The sequence below is a fragment of the Ruditapes philippinarum genome, unplaced genomic scaffold (genome assembly GCF_026571515.1).
Source record: "Ruditapes philippinarum isolate M1 unplaced genomic scaffold, ASM2657151v2 ctg2911_1_1_1_1, whole genome shotgun sequence".
Classification (NCBI taxonomy): domain Eukaryota; kingdom Metazoa; phylum Mollusca; class Bivalvia; order Venerida; family Veneridae; genus Ruditapes; species Ruditapes philippinarum.
In genome coordinates, this window is record NW_026863929.1 from 49,862 (window position 1) to 67,588 (window position 17,727).

General features: G+C 33.4%; 1 protein-coding gene across 1 annotated transcript in view; it reads left to right on the plus strand.

Moving 5' to 3' along the window:
• LOC132723859 (neurogenic locus notch homolog protein 1-like) overlaps positions 1 to 17,727 on the plus strand; it is a 46,760-nt gene that overhangs the window by 16,089 nt on the left and 12,944 nt on the right. Inside the window, exons 5-15 of the mRNA XM_060708661.1 lie at positions 801 to 1,046; positions 1,513 to 1,731; positions 2,854 to 3,060; positions 4,771 to 4,908; positions 5,245 to 5,388; positions 10,669 to 10,812; positions 11,551 to 11,694; positions 12,362 to 12,446; positions 13,137 to 13,300; positions 13,517 to 13,651; positions 17,033 to 17,275. Coding sequence (XP_060564644.1) covers positions 801 to 1,046; positions 1,513 to 1,731; positions 2,854 to 3,060; positions 4,771 to 4,908; positions 5,245 to 5,388; positions 10,669 to 10,812; positions 11,551 to 11,694; positions 12,362 to 12,446; positions 13,137 to 13,300; positions 13,517 to 13,651; positions 17,033 to 17,275 — 1,869 coding nt within the window. The remainder of the gene's footprint in view (positions 1 to 800; positions 1,047 to 1,512; positions 1,732 to 2,853; positions 3,061 to 4,770; positions 4,909 to 5,244; positions 5,389 to 10,668; positions 10,813 to 11,550; positions 11,695 to 12,361; positions 12,447 to 13,136; positions 13,301 to 13,516; positions 13,652 to 17,032; positions 17,276 to 17,727) is intronic.

Below are 17,727 nucleotides of genomic sequence, written 5' to 3' on the forward strand. Positions count from 1 at the left end.
AAATTTCATTATCTCCATTGGTGCCTATTTTGCATTCCAGCAGAGCATTTTCACGTTATATTAAGGACTGTCCTGCTAGATTTCCAATTCAGATGAGCATTCCAGCAGACCATTTATACACTATATTTATATTTTACACTAAATTATAGATTGCCCGCTAGCATTCAAGCTAAGCATTTTAACGTTATGTTCCAGAATGCTCTATTAGATTGCTCTATCAGATGTGCATTACAGCAGAGAATGTTTACACTATATTTCCATATGCCCTGCTAGATTGTTTTCCTAGATAAGCATTGAAGCGGAGCATTTTACTCTATATTTTGGAATGTCCCTCTACACTGCTTAGCTAGCTGAGCATTCCAGCAGATCATTGGTTACTTTATATAAATTGTGATGTTTTTTTTTGCTTGGCTTGCTGTAGCTGCTAACTTTTCAATGTATGTACTACATACAGCTTTGTCCACTCAACAAACAAAAATGTATTTGCACTTAAAGATTTCGTAATGTATTTGATAGTTAAAATGACAATTTTGTAATTAAATTATATAAGTTCAAAAGCGATGACATATTTTAAATTAATCTAAATACATTTTCTTGAACTATATTTACAGCCAAAAAGATATATATGTATGAAATAAATGGAAATTCAAAAATTAATTTAGATTAAATATGATTTTAAGACACTTCTTTATAATATTTCATATATATCGGACAACCGTTTTAGGTATTCAAATCTATAGTTGTGAAAACATTTTACCACTTAAAGATTAGAAATGGAATTATAATATTTTTATTTTTAGAGCAGTTGCAAGGCTTCAGACTTTACCTTTCACAAGATGGAAATTTCACAGAGAGTGACATAGTATACATAAATACAAAAGATAATTATAACCATGGTCAAATTGTCATAACGGCGAACTTATCTGGTGTATTCAAATTTATCAATATTGATGTGCCTGGAACATACAGGGACAAAGATATACGAGTAAATGGCTCATTTTTAGATGGACCTATTGTTTTATGTGAGGTTGAGATTCTTGTCAAAAGTAAGTTGTATGGTATTTGATGTTAATAATGTATCAATGTTTCTTCTTCAAGTAAGTTACAATAATTATTATAAATCGCATGTTGACTTCTACCATTTTATCTTAACCCCTATAGAAATGTTACAATTGCTTATGGAGGAATAGCAATATAAACAATCAAACTATTACGGATGGTTCGTTGTAAGCAAGGGAATTGCTTGATTCTTCTTAGTCGATTCGTTAACCAATATGGCGTTTAGCTAGATGAAACTTTACTGGTTCCGGTTTACTCGAAACGTTCCGTTAACTTAAGAATCTGTAAAATTTACTGTCCATATGCATTTCGAAACAATACAAGTAAATAAATGATTAAGTACATATTTCAAAATATTAGTTTCTTTATTTTGACATATATCTAAAGTAAATTATAGAATATTCATTATGCTAAATTTATCCCTAATTATGTTTTCAAAATCATATATTACAGTGTCAAACATCGCAACTGATAAACAAGCAACGATGTCTACATACTATAGTGATATGACTGCGGATAAATGTATAGATGGTAATCCACGTCGGGATCTGAATGTTTGTCATTGTTGTAGCCATTCCAATAATGAGGCAAATCCATGGATAACTGTCGATCTTCTGCAAGTGCATGAAATATTTCAAATTCATGTTGCTGGTAGGAAAGATAGTTTTGAAAGTAAGTTTGTTTTAGATTCATAGTTAATCGTGTGTGTTATTTTTTACCTTTTGAGTACTTTTCTGACTCCAAACGTTTTAATTTAAGCATGTTATAATCAGTTTCTATATAATGTATGTAATGTGTACAATATCCGTGACGTAATTTATCATATTATGGACTGTCGCGCAATTCTATGAAATATAAAAGCGACAGGTGCTTAGTTCCCAAAGCGTTTTTGTACTGGTTCCTTCATGTTTGTCTACTTCTTTGATTTGAATTTGTCTGCCTGGACACGTTTGTAGTTATTAAAAGAGATCGCGAGATCAATTCTTTTGCGGAAAAGATAAGATTTTTAGGATAAACTGTCCTTTGCTGATTTACTTTTGTTATTTTCAAACACTGACATATATATGTAACCGATAATGTGTTATATTTAAAGATTACATGTACATTATGAATAATACAGATTCTCGTTATAGAACATATGGCTTTATCACAAACATTTTTCTAGTTACATTCCTTGATTTACATAAACTTATAAATGCGGCCGGACCTTAGAAACATATGCTTTTTATAACTTATGTTGAGTTTTCATTTATGCATTAGGCCCCGTGTTCACTAAGAAACGATTGGGATCAGGATCAAGTGATCCTGGTTTTATTTTTCATTGTTTTATGTTACTAAAATAAATCGTGTTTTGCTAGAATTAAATGGTAAATATTCAAAATGTAAAAAAAATTGCTGGTTTGCGAATAAGCAAAACTTGTTTTGGATAAAATCAACAAATTACAAAACGAATACAAAAACATTCGGATCTGGATCAATATTTGGATCAACTGTAAAATGCCCGTATCTTGCAAAAATAACAATAAATTTATTCTAAAATTTCACAAACTTGCTATTGCAAGTCAAGTGTTATCAAATTGATATTAGATATTTAATCTATGAGGATAAAAAATGAAGAATATTAAAGTTTTAACATTTGATCCTGATCTTGAGCCTGATATTGTTCTTCATAAGTTATCTATACCTTTGACATAAGCGTTTGCAATTAATTTCCGTAGAATTATTATTTATGTTTGCTTATATATATTATTCTCATCTATAACTTAAGCATTAGAGCATTTCTTTTTTTGCCAGAAAGCAGAGATGTTACTGGGTTGGAAATATTTGGAAATGGTACTAACAACCGTATCCTCGGTAATTTCACATCAGCGAATGCCACTGATGTAATAGTGACGTTACCACAAGGAATACACACTCGGTATATAACATTAAGACGATCAAGTCCACAGAACGTTAACGAATGGTATCTTGTTGTTTGTGAAGTGGAAATATATATCAAATGTAAGATCATTTATAAAAAAAAGTCTTTTTTATTTAAATCAGGAATTGTGATACAGCAATCGCGAGATTTTAAACAATAGATACAACAATGCTCTCTCTGGCCCAAAAGTTCTAAATATTGTAAATTCATTCTGCATGTATAAAAAACGGAGACAAATGCCACTGAACTGTTATAATAACAGGTGTATATCTTATGACCTTACATAAACAATTTATATTAAACAAAAATAAACAAAAGTGAAATGTCAATATTGTCACAATATGGACTACCATGGAACTCAGGCTGATCACAACTACCATGCAAAACAAAGCACAACTAAGTACAAACTATTTAACATTTTATTTACAAAAATAGATGAATATTTATAATGAAATAAATGATATGAAACGAATTAAAAGAAAAATAAATAAATAAAAGTTCCGTGTCACATTTCTCATGTCCTGTCGAATAGCACTTTTTCCCGGCGGCTTAACTCAAAACAAATATTCAATGAAGCTCGAGATGTGACCCATTCAAAGCAGAGAGATCGATACTGTACTGTCTAAAGAGTGTAGATCCAAGGCTGTGGATGTGGGGTCTCTACGTCACAATCTCCAGATGTGACCCATTCAAAGCAGATAGATCGATTCTGTACTGTCTACAGAGTGTAGACCCAAGACTGCGGATGTGGGGTCGCTACGTCACAATCTCCACTATCGTCTATATGTTGAACACATGCGTGATTCAAAATTGTGGGTGATCCTCCGAGTAGAAGCTTCAAAATATAAAACATGGTAAATGTCCATGGTACACAAATATAAGGGTAAAAGTATGTCCCTTTTGAATAGCCGGACCTTTGTCGGATTCCTATAAACAAAGCTTCTAAAAAATATAATGTCCCCTATGGAACGCCATACACACTGGTACAATGAATTCAACGTCGGTCATATATCGTAGCACGTTGTTATATATAAAACATAAAGCCTGACCGGATGCCACCTAAATATCGACGAAATCCTTCCTTGAATCGAATCAATATTATTTCGTACTCAAAATAATGATGATGTGATATGAAAATTACTTAAAATAAAAATTGTATAAAAAGAACAATTGCAGCAGACATAATTATAAATGACTTTCACGGTATTAAACAAGAACATGAAAGCTTATTTTAGTAAATATAAATCAAACATATGCATGATAAAATAACGTGCACTCAAGGCGTCACCAGCTTCCATACATACGACATTCGTACAACACCTATCAATGATGATAAACGGATTAGCAATATTCAAGTAATTAGTCATAAATCTACAGAAGACGAACAATTAGAGAACGAAAACTTACTGCCAAAATGTAAAATAAAATTTCTATAAAACGAATTTGTAATAAAAGATTTAACTGAATTACGATCTTCTGAAATAACAAAAAATACTAAATTAAACACCAAGAAAAGAAAAATTACCTTGCGCAAGATTAACAATTTTACACAAGAATAAATCTGTCTGTCATAATGACCTTATGCGTCTTTACACATCTTAATGCGAGTCCCCAAAGAAGATTTAAATTCGTTCAATATATAGGCATAGATACCCTAAGTGGAAAGCGTGAAATATAACTTTCAAAATTTTGACAATAAGTAAGATCACAAAAAACATTATTAAAATCACATATCATATTTAGATATGTCTTTTAATATTTTATTTGCATTTTTTATATATTATTCACAGACTGCAAACCAGGGACTTACGGAAAGTTATGTGAACAACAATGCGGACATTGCAGTCATGGGCCGTGTAAAATCGATTCTGGACATTGTCCAAATGGAGAGTGTATGGCAGGATGGACGGGTTTAAAATGTGTTAGAGGTATAACAAAGTATTTCCTTATTGCTGTTGCTTTGCTGCGCAATTAACGTTAATATTTAACCTACAAGGAAATGAAAAAATTAAAGAAACGATTAGAATTTGCAAACGTTATTTATTAGACAGATTTTGCATGTTGACAATAGATAGTTGCGAAAATGAAACATAAAGTAATAGCAACGACATTGTACATTGTACAATTAGCAACATCATTCAATAAATTCAGGAAAAATAAACATTTTCCTTGTTTAAAAAAACAGGTCCTTGAAAATGTTTACATAGCTTAAATGATACATCATCATTATTGAAAATATTACAATTAAATAACACGTGTTACAGAATGCGACTTAGGAGACTATGGCATAAACTGCTCCTCAGTCTGTAGTTCCCATTGTTTCAACGGCGTAATTCAATGTAATAGAATTACTGGAAACTGCATGCAAGGATGTGGAGCCGGATATATGGGTCATAACTGTTCTATGGGTATGTTCATAAAATTATTCTTCCACACAATGTTTCATGAAACTTTAAACAAATAAAAATCAATGTGATGAACATCATTTGTAGGGAGTTCATTCAAATTATATGACAATTACAAAGTAACAAGGTGAAAGCAGTAATGAAAGCAGTAAGTTTGACAAAGGCCAATATCATGTGTATAATACATGTGTTGAAACAATTCTACGAAAACAATACAACTTTATCGAAGCGATGCTGTGAAAGCCCGATTACCACTGCCACGAACATAAACAGGATCGAGAATATAATCAATGTCGGACTGCACATTTTCGTTTCGTTAAACTATTACAACCCAGCCCATGCGTGTCCTTAGTCGTGGTTAACAAGCTCGTTCTCCACTACCTGCCGAAGTACCTCAAATTCACCTGACATTTAAAAATAATGGACAATATTGCACAGCAATATATGTGCCGAAACTTTGCTAAACATTTTGCTTTGGAGGAAAACAAAAGGCCATCAACACGATATTGACCCATGTGAACCTAGAGTCATAATTTACGTAAACATTTACTGGATTTCGACCATCTACCGAACAAACATCGAACATTGTTATTGTGCATAACAAAAGCAACACGATAGAGTGGTGATTATTTATCTCAATGCAATTGTCACGGAGTATATATATACTGACTGAAAACAATAATAACTAAATGATACAATTTCAAAAAAACACATAAATAATATTATATAAGAAATTCAAGAACACAAAATATTATGCCTAAATATTATCAAAAATCAAAATGTTATGCTTACAAATAATTTTCTTATATATTTCCTCCCTGTACATTTGCAATATCAATACTCACACAAACTTCCATCACGGATTATTCTACTTTTACAAAGTAAAGATACATGCTTAAATCTATGTTATGCATGTTGTTTATTGGAGGCAAATACTTTAAAAACATGTAAACTATAAATATGTGTACATATAAACAGTGCCAGACCTACCCATCCCCCAACAACCCACTTGGAATAGCCATTTTTAATATCAGTAAAATGATTTTTAGAAAAATTGCAGTGTTCTTCTATGCCAAATAACTGAGATCTGGGATTTGTACCTTTACATAAGAATAAATAATTATACCCCCGCACAACAAAGTTGTAAGGGGGTATACTGGAATCAGCTTGTCCGTCCGTCCGGCTGTCCGGCCGTCCGTCGGTTTTTTCTTGTCCGCCCAATAACTTAAGATTCCTTTGACCCTTAGTCTTCATATTTGGCATGGAGGTTAGTCATGATAAGTAGATGACCCCTATTGATTTTGAGGTCACTAGGTCAAAGGTCAAGGTCACAGGGGCCTTGACTTCAAAAAGCTTGTCCGCCCAATAACTTAAGATTCCTTTGACCTACAGTCGTCATATTTGGCATGGAGGTTAGTCATGATTAGTAGATGACCCCTATTGATTTTGAGGTCACCAGGTCAAAGGTCAAGGTCACAGGGGCCTTGACTTCAAAAAGCTTGTCCGCCCAATAACTTAAGATTCCTTTGACCCACAGTCTTCATATTTGGAATAGAGGTAAGTCGTGATTAGTAGATGACCCCTATTGATTTTGAGGTCACCAGGTCAAAGGTCAAGGTCACAGGGGCCTTGACTTCAAAAAGCTTGTCCGCCCAATAACTTAAGATTCCTTTGACCCACAGTCTTCATATTTGGCATGGAGATAAGTCGTTATTAGTAGATGACCCCTATTGATTTTGAGGTCACCAGGTCAAAGGTCAAGGTCACAGGGGCCTTGACTTCAAAAAGCTTGTCCGCCCAATAACTTAAGATTCCTTTGACCCATAGTCTTCATATTTGGCATTGAGGTTAGTCATGATTAGTAGATGACCCCTATTGACTTTGAGGTCACCAGGTCAAAGGTCAAGGTCACAGAGGCCTTGACTTCAAAAAGCTTGTCCGAACAATAGCTTAAGATTCCTTTGACCCACAGTCTTCATATTTGGCATGGAGGCTAGTCAGAATAAGTAGATGCCCCCTATTGACTTTGAGGTCACCAGGTCAAAGGTCAAACTCACAGAGGCCTTGACTTCAAAAAGCTTGTCCGCCAAATAACTTAAGATTCCTTTGACCCATAGTCTTCATATTTGGCATTGAGGTTAGTCATGATTATAGATGACCCCTATTGACTTTGATGTCACCAGGTCAAAGGTCAAGGTCACAGAGGCCTTGACTTCAAAAAGCTTGTCCGACCAATAGCTTAAGATTCCTTTGACCCACAGTCTTCATATTTGGCATGGAGGCTAGTCAGAATAAGTAGATGCCCCCTATTGACTTTGAGGTCACCAGGTCAAAGGTCAAACTCACAGGGGCCTTGACTTCAAAAAGCTTGTCCGCCAAATAACTTAAGATTCCTTTGACCCACAGTCTTCATATTTGGCATGGAAGTTAGTCATGATTAGTAGATGACCCCTATTGACTTTGAGGTCACCAGGTCAAAGGTCCAGGTCACAGGGGCCTTGACTTCAAAAAGCTTGTCCGCCCTATAACTTAAGATTCCTTTGACCCACAGTCTTTATATTTGGCATGGAGGTTAGTCATGATTAGTAGATGACCCCTATTGATTTTGAGGTCACCAGGTCAAAGGTCAAGGTCACAGGGGCCTTGACTTCAAAAAGCTTGTCCGCCCAATAACTTAAGATTCCTATGACCCACAGTCTTCATATTTGGAATGGAGGTTAGTCATGATAAGTAGATGACCCCTTTTGATTTTGACGTCACTGGATCAAAGGTCAAGGTCATAGGGACTTTGACTTCAAAAAGTTTGTCCACCCATTAACTTAAGATTCCTTTGACCCACAGTCTTCATATTTGGCATGGATGTTGATCATGACTATAAGGTGACCCCTATTGATTTTGAGGTCACTGGGTCAAAGGTCAAGGTCACAGGGACCTTGACAAAAAAAAGCTTTTCTTCTCAATTGCTAAAGAATGTCCTGTCCGCAATGTATTGATTTTGACATTTTCACATTTGAAGCATGTAGAATACATACCTTAGAAATGCACTGGCTTAGTAACCTCAGATTTGGCAGGGAGGTTGTCCTTGAGCTCTAAATGGCCACTGTTGATTCTGACAAAGTGGAATGCGGGGGTATTCACGCCATGATAGTGGCAGTTCTAGTTTTATATGAAAATAAGTTTTCTACCTATGGGCACGGCCAATATTGACGCCAAGAGCATGATTTATATTAATCATGTAGAAATTATCAAGGGATGCTTCATACAAAATGTCTCAGTTTTAACATCAATATGATATTTTTGGACATATGGAAATCTTAATCTTATTACCTTTTTTGATTTCAAGCTTTAAAAATTCCGTAATTCAAATAGCCGTGGTAGATATGGGCTAAACTTGTTATATTGGTATTTCTTCCTTTGAAGATAAATTTCGTTTTAACGTATGATAAGGTTTACCCACTTTTCATCAGCCTTTAAACCCATAACCTTCTAGCAATTAGAGAGAGACTGCCAACAATATAGCAAAACAATATTCATGTCAATTGGCATTTTATATGCCGCATAATTTACATATCTTGAGCAACATCAGTTTCTATTTAATAAGATTGTCTTATTTCAAAATAATTAAATTGTATAAACTATATATAATCTATAAAGCTCCTCCATTTTTTTAATTTTAATAAGAAAAAAAAAAAACACTAAAAATATGAAGTTTTACATTGTATAAAATAAAAACAACATTATAAAGTAATAGCTCTTGGAAAAAAGTGAGGTAAATGTATGTATATTGGGAGGAAGCTTATAAATAAATACATTTTCTTTTCAAAAGTCGTTTTTATAAATCTTTTAATAAAATTGATTTGTTATGTTTAGCATCAAAATTGCCGCAATATTTTTTTGTTAAAAATTATTAAAGAAGGATTGTTTCGGTGAAGAAGTTTCGTAATCATATCCTTTTACAATGCATTTACAACCTATGTTTACATCATGTTACCGGTTTTTTCTAGGTTACGGTATGGTTCTGTTCGATAAAATGTAAGAAGACGTGTTTTTGCAATAAATAAAATAGAATAATTCAAAAACAAGAGGGCCATTATGGCCCTGAGTCGCTCACCAGAAACAACTGCTTTTCAGTGTCAATGTCAATATATTCTATTACATTTGAGCATAGAATATGTTTAAACAATAATTTTGAGAAATGCCATGACCTGGGGCATTTAAGCTTTAGCTTAAACGGGGCTAATCAAATTAATATGAGCAAACTTGATAAAAGACTACCTAAGAATGCTACAAAGTGTATAACCTTCAGTTGATTACACAAATGATTAACTTTCTTCTTTAGAAAGGGCAAATATGAGTTTTATAACTCATGACGAAAAGAAGACAATACAACGGTGAAATTATATCACGTTTTCACCTTCGTGGTTTGGTTATATATGATTTGACAATCATGCTACCGACATTTTAAATTGTTCACTATCGTGGTTCCGTTACTTTGACTTTTTACCATCTAAATTTCGTGTTTTCGTTTTTTAGAGATTTGTGCTTTTCTCGATGGCCGTAACGGAACATCGTATAAAATACCCTGGCCTACTAATTTAGGGAGAAGTGACTTATATACATTTTGAATGTTTCAAAATGGTTAAACAAATAAATATACGAAATTTTAGATAAATAATACAATCTCCAATTTTATTTGTTGGGCCCTGAATTTTAAAGTTTACCATACAATAATTTGACAACTCAATGACACGAATTTCTAAACTGGTACAATATGCCGGTGCGTGTCCACAAAATGTATAGGCTTCGTCTTATACGGTCTGTAGGATGTAAACCTACGCGTGATTATGCCTGTGGTGTGTGAGAGATGAAAGATGTTTTAACATTACACATTATGAACAGAATATATGAAACCGGGTCTTAATTGTCAGATAATATTTGTGTTTTCGTCGCTTTAGAGTGGTCTCTTCTTTGCAAGATTTTGCTATTTTGTTTTAGTAAATGTAATCCATCCTGTTAGTACGCCATTATAAATAACCTATACGTGAAGAAAAAAAAAGATTATATATCGTCAGCTGTCAATGAAATTTCAAATTAGTACATATGCAATATAAGCTAAACTATCCAATATTTTGTAGATTAAATTGTTCAAACAAATGTAGTTTTCCGGTCAAAACGTTTCGTTGATGTTTCTTTGAAACTTTTTCAATAGATACATAAATTTAAATAGAAACACATACACAAATTATTGTTGATTTTAAATTACATGTTTTTGTCAAATAATAGACTGTACAGCTGGAAAATTCGGTCGTGATTGTAGCCGAACGTGCTCCAACAACTGTCTACAAGGTTTTGATCAGTGTAGTAAAATTTCTGGAGAATGTCAGAATGGCTGCGTGTCTGGATTTAAAGGACATAACTGTTTGACTCGTAAGTATATATGCCTATGGTATATATTCTATTTTATTATTACATGTATATGCCTCAAGGGCTATGATTTTCGCTTCATATCAAGTTAAGCATAATTCTAATTACTGCCTGCAGGACCTTCATTAGTTATTTTGGTAAGGTTTTTTTACCGAATATACAAATTTACTATGCGCAGATCAATCTATATTTTACTGAAACGTTTTAGAGTTTTAAAGACTTCTATCAATTTTCGATTATACGTATATATTTTTACAAATTTCTGTCATATTGAAGACTATTAGGCATTCATACCCTGGAAAGTCAAAAAAAGTTTTTAGTACGTGTCTTGCTATAGAAAAATCCATTAGCCCTATTACTAGGCTTACTGCGCCGAAAAGCAGGCGTAGAAATAAAAGTTTATGAGTAAGGTGTATCTTAAAATACAAGATTCCTTTAAGTGATCCAGCAAGGTTCATCACGCCATTGATATAATTTTATCAATAACTACTGTATTATGACTGTATACTGATGGACATATTAAGAAGTTTACCTTTCATCTATCTTTTTCACAGAAACGAGCTTTGTTTTTTTTTTCGAAACTGCTGTTTTAAGTTTTTGATGGTAAGAGGAAATGGACGTTAGAAAAATAGTTGTTTTTTGAGGAGTTGGGGGGGGGGGGCGTTCCGTTTGTTTTTGTTATTGTCTTATTTTATCATTATTTTCATTTATTAACTTATTTCTGTTATTCGACATTCACAGCATGTGAGACGGGACGTTTCGGTGTAAATTGTACTTCGTACTGCAGTATCCATTGCTTTAAAGGAATTGAACAATGTGACAAGTCATCGGGTATATGCAAGGAAGGTTGTGATGCAGGCTATATGGGCAATAATTGTTCAACAGGTATTTTATGTCTGCATAGAAAACTGCAGAACATAGAAGAATATTAGCATTACCAGGATTAATATAATTGGTCATACAATCCTTCATGCTTCTTTCTTTTGTTTTCAATTCACTGTCCACTACACAACGTGAAAATGAATACATATTAAAAACTTAATACATGAATATGCAAGTACTATTTATCATTTTATAGCGACAAAATATTACCAGATGTTCTTTTTTGCCGCAATTAGTGCTGTATTTAATATCATAATACATAGGTAATACAGTTCTAGTTTACATTTACTTAAACTGACATATGTACACGTATCACTATAAATAATATATTAAACGGATTATATTATTTCATCAAATACATATATACAGTCGACTCTCGTTATATCGAAGTAATCGGGACCGTCCAAAATATATCGAGATAACGAAATGTCGAGATAAACATATTAGGGTTTGAATAAAGCAGAAACTGATTTTTACAAAAGACATGTGCATACCTTATGTCAAATAAACTATGATATCCCCATGTCTTGTTTTCATAGGACTAGTCAATACTTAACAAAGTAACATTACAAAATGGATGCTTACCAGCGGAAATAGGGGTTTCTGTGAAAAAAACACATAGTGAGGTTTACTCAGTAATACACCAATATAGTGAAAACATTGTTTTCAGGGTGGTTGATCCGGATAACCTCCCGTGTTATTTATCGGGTCTTTCTCGATGTTGTTCGATCGCTGATTGATTTAGTGGTGATGTTGTGAAACAATATTGCAACGATAGCGTTTCTGTACTTTCACTATTTCATTTACATGAATTGATACAGTGTTCCAATATTTATAAAGAACGTAAAATTCACTCATTTGAACATAAGTCAATCAACGCCCTCAATAGATTAACTTTTATAAAAAAAGCTAAACATGTTACAAACATAATCATCATTATGACACGCGCTATTGAGCAATTATCGTCTAGTTTGTGTTTTTCACACGTCTGAAGGAAACTGACGAAAGAAAACTATTAGTCGAGATAAACAAAGGATAATAGTGTGAAAATAACTGCTAGGGCTGAGATTGTACATCGAGATTCTGAAAATATCGAAATAAAAATATCGAGATAAACAAATATTTCCAATATAGATAAAGAAGGAAGAAAATCGGGTCTTTCAAAATTTCATCGAGATAACGAAATATCGAGAAAAGCTATGTCGAGATAACGATATTTGACTGTATATAAGATGCAATGATTTCAAATGTAAAATCTACAATTCCTGTAAACACTTCACATTTAATTTATATTGGTGCACAGACAATACAACGTCACCTTCAGAAATTTGTTTTTGAAACAAACAATTATTTAGAATTTTATTTCCGTTTTGATATACCATATGAAGTTGACTGAGTGAGTCAGGTACTAAAATGAACCTTAACAAAACAGTGCTATAATTAAGTGTTACTTTCATTTCAACAGTTTGTCTTGATGGTCAGTATGGTCAAAATTGTATCGGAACTTGTAGTAATCACTGTAAGAACGGTAAAACTGCGTGCAACAAAACAACAGGATATTGTTTGGACGGCTGCAATCCTGGATTCACCGGACCTAAATGTTCTCGTGGTATAATAATGATTTGTATAGAGTTTATGAACATCAAGTCCATTATTAAAAAATATAAAAACTTTTAAGAATGCGACCTAGTAAATATAATGATTAAAAGTTGATCTTATTCTATAAAATGGTTTCATAATAATGCTAAATCGGTTCAGGAAAAAAAAAAACAAAAAAAACCCTGAGACAATTCTAACTTAAGCACATGATTGACTATTCTGACAGAATGTCCAAGTGGCACATTTGGCGTAAACTGTAGTGGTAAATGTCATTGTCAAGATGAATCAGATTGTCGCAAATCAGACGGGGGTTGTAGTACAGGCTGTGCGTTTGGATGGTCAGGATTGAACTGTAGCAATGGTATGAACCAAAAACCTATATTAATTTAATAAAATCTCTAAGTTTATAAGATGAAAAGACACGGTATTTTATCAATACCAATACCTTACATGTTTAAAGCAGAAATCTATATTTTTGTTTTAAATCAAAATTGCTTTAAACGTCCAATGACTAGATAAGAGTTTAACATTCAAAGTAGTTGCCAGAATTTAACAAATTTGGTAAACGGTATTTCAACACTAGCGCGTAAAAAGTCATGAAAATATCCTCAACAGTATTGGTCTATTTTTATAATTGTAACATTATTCTTAGAGTGAGCTTACATGTTCTAAATAACAATTTTTGAGTGACTCCTTCAATATATAAGAGATGCATATGACAATTTAAGAAAATGACTTGATAACCTCGGGCTTAATAACCTCTGATCCCCTTTCTTAATTCCATTTTATTTAGCTCCATCCATTGTTTTCTCGTTTAGGGCACACGGATTTATTTTGCATGGGGACCATATGCCGCTTTTCATGGAATGGCATTGAAGGTTCCATGATAACCGCCATATGAACACATCTGCGGATGTTTCAAAATTCCAAATTGTACCAGTTCATGTTAAATGTTGAATTCTGCTTAAGCCGATGCTAATGGGCGTGGACGGCAGTTTGCACTTAATAGTACCGTCGATGAACAGGCTCAAATCAAACTGAGCCTGCAACATTTTCAATTTTGCCGTGTTGGGCTTTTTTTTAGGGATTCTTATTTTTTTTATTGAATCACATTATAATAAATCCTGTATGTTTCCCTTTTTCCGTTAACTTTCAAAATATTTCTTGGTAGACTAAAGTTGTTCAGATTATACACCCATAGTTACCATTGACTTTCCATAGCAACCAAAAATTTTCATAGCAACAAGTGATTTTCCATAGTAACCAATTATTTCTATAGCAACCTTTGACTTCTCATAGCAACAAGTGACTTACATAGCAACCGTTTTCTTTCCAAAACAACAACTTCTTAAGCAAGTAGTGACATTTCATAACATTCATTGAAATTCCGAAGCAACCATTGTTTTCCATAGCAACCATTGACTTCCGTGACAACCAGTTACTTTCCATATTAAGCAGTGTTTTCAATAGCAAACTTAGACTTCCATATCAGTTTCCATAGCAGTCAGTGACTTTCTATAGAAAAGATAACAAACAAGATCAACAAGGAAAGGCGGCGTTCAATAAACGCAACCCTTATAACTAGAACCAGTGGCAAGGAGCCCAGGCGATCCGTTGTCTGTCATATGAACCAGTGACTTTCCATAGCAACCAAAGACTTCGATTGCAGCAAGTGATTTCCAACAGCAACTAGTGACTCACATAGCAACCATTGACCATTTATCAATCATAGAATTCCTAAGCAACCAGTGACTTTCAAAAGCAACCATGAGATTTCCATAGCAACCGGAAAATTTCAATAGCAACCATTGACTTTCCATAGCAACCATTGACATCCATAGCAACCACTGAATTGTCATAGCAGCCATAGTTTTCCTTAGCAAGCGATGACTTTCTTTAGCAATCACTGCATTCTGATATCAAATGTGACTCCCATAGTAACCATTGACTTATATCACAACCATTGACTTTCAATAGAAACACATTTCTCCCATAGCAACAGTGTGTTTTCCATAACAGCCATTTACTTCCATAGCACCCAGTGTCTTATAAAGCAACCATTGACTTTACATAGTAACGAGCGAATCTTCCATTAAATTTCATAGCAGCCACTGACTTCCAAGGAAACCATGGACTGTGTACAGCAACCAGTGATCTTTTTAGAAGCTATTGTATTTCCTGAGAAATTGCGACCAGTAATAGTTTCACATGTGCACCATTTCAGATACAAGTTTGAACATTCTGACATCCATTTAATATCTAGTTTTCATATCTGCTTTTCATTAATAGCTTACAATATAACTTGTTCCTTGTCATAAGGAGAATTTATAAAAAGGCCATCATGACCCTCTTGTCAATGAATATGATTACCTTCATCATCAAAATTTTATCATCATCATTTCCGTGATCATCAAATTCTCATTACCAGCATCTGCATCATCATCATCACCCTTATTATCAAAATTAGGAATGGTTTCCAACATCCTAATTATCGTCACCTAAATCATCATCAATTCTATATCATAATCGCCTCCATCATCATTAAAGTTTTTATCACCTTAATTATCACAAAAATCGTCTTCCACTATCATTATAATCAGAATAATATTTTACTCGCCTCCAAATCAATATTCAAAATCATTATCACATCCATCGTCGTGAAAAAATAATCAACCATTAATCATCGTTCAAATAAAATTATCCCTCTACCTATCTATCTTCCATTTAGTCCACTCTTTTGTGTGAACATTGTCTTTGCGCGAAAATAGTAGGTATACAGACAGAAGTTTATAGTGACCTCGAAGAGCAGGCCCAAAGGGCCGTTCGCAAAGCGAGCTTTACGGTTTAACGAGTACATGTACCTGCTAGATAGTGATGGTATTTAAAACGTTCGCCGGAAGTACTGCACAATTATAGGTTATATACCAATCGCAACTTTTCGAATTACAAGATAACAATAAAAGCCGAGGAATCCTGATTAAAAACGGATGTGAAGGGTAAAATATATGAGTAAACTAATACATTTCAACAATATTAATTGCAAGCTATTATATCGGGAGCTTAAGCCGTCGAAAAAGGACATCTCATCGTATGTAACCGTTTGAAGTAAGGCAATTGAAGTAAGTTGTCGAGGAATAAAGATCCCCGAAGAGCTATATTAATTGAGAGCTTTATGCGGCGTAACAACCTTTGTTAGACTGCATTTATGTGTCATATTATTATTATTGTCGGTTCCAGCCTGTAATATATATATTATGGTTAAACATTTTAGAAAATTTCATGAACAAATCATTAAATGTTACCTTGAATTGTTATGCTACTGTTTTATCAACGCCTTATTAACTTATATAACTTTGTACTTAGCTTTGAAACTAAATTGGTAATGTTCTCAAATGCAAATGTGTTATCGTATACATGTAGTTGTTTTTTATTCATTTTCACAACTTACTACACCTAAATGTGCCGACAGATTCAATTCATATTTCTTCTGCTAAATTGTTTTTTTTTACATTTTAGAATCAGTATTAAATGTTGATAAAAATTAATAAGCTTTTTCAGAATATACAATTTAATCACACGGTATTTTAATATTCTGTACCTGAACATGCCTTTGGTCCATTTAACAGTAAACAATGCCATTTGTGTGTCAATGTCCATATCAAGTACAGCACGCTAGATGTTTCATATACATTTGTTTTATAAATTCAATAAGCGTTTTTAAATGTTCTGATCTTTTTTTCAGATTTAAGTCTAATAGAACGTATTCGAGACATTGTTAGTACCAGTCAGTCTAGTACATGTTCTCCATCAACCTCAAAACAACAAGATTTTAACTCTAGAAAAGCAATAGATGGGGTTCCAAATTATTCAGTAGATAGATGTAAATGCTGTAGTGTAACAAACGGAGCACCTCCTTCTTGGTGGCAAATTGATCTTAAACAGAAATACCTGTTAGGTGGTTTGCAGATATTTGGACGTGAATCAAGTAAGATGAGGACATTTAAAAAAACTGTTATTTTAATGATGTCTGAAATTTAAAGATATAATCAGGAATAGATAAAATTGCAAACCAGTGTATGGTTTTTGAGTGAGACTAAAAAAAGGATTGGAGCACCACACTAAATACCGTATTCCGGTATATACCGGGCAAGGTGCTTGAATCATAAAATGCTAAAATCTTGCCTTTTTACCCAACGGAATGAACTTTAATAGGTCTAATTCATCTTTTCACACCGATTAATGTATGATAATGAATGAAAAATATAACAATCGCCAAAAAAACGATATTTGTCTATTTTGTGATCATGATTTCTGCAAGGTACTGCTCCAATCCTGTATTGAGCTAAATCCATGGTTTTTTAGGTAATTTCGTGATTAAATAAAGAATAATATAAACGGAAGACGACTGCTTCTACTTTCATATAGCTTTGTGAAAAT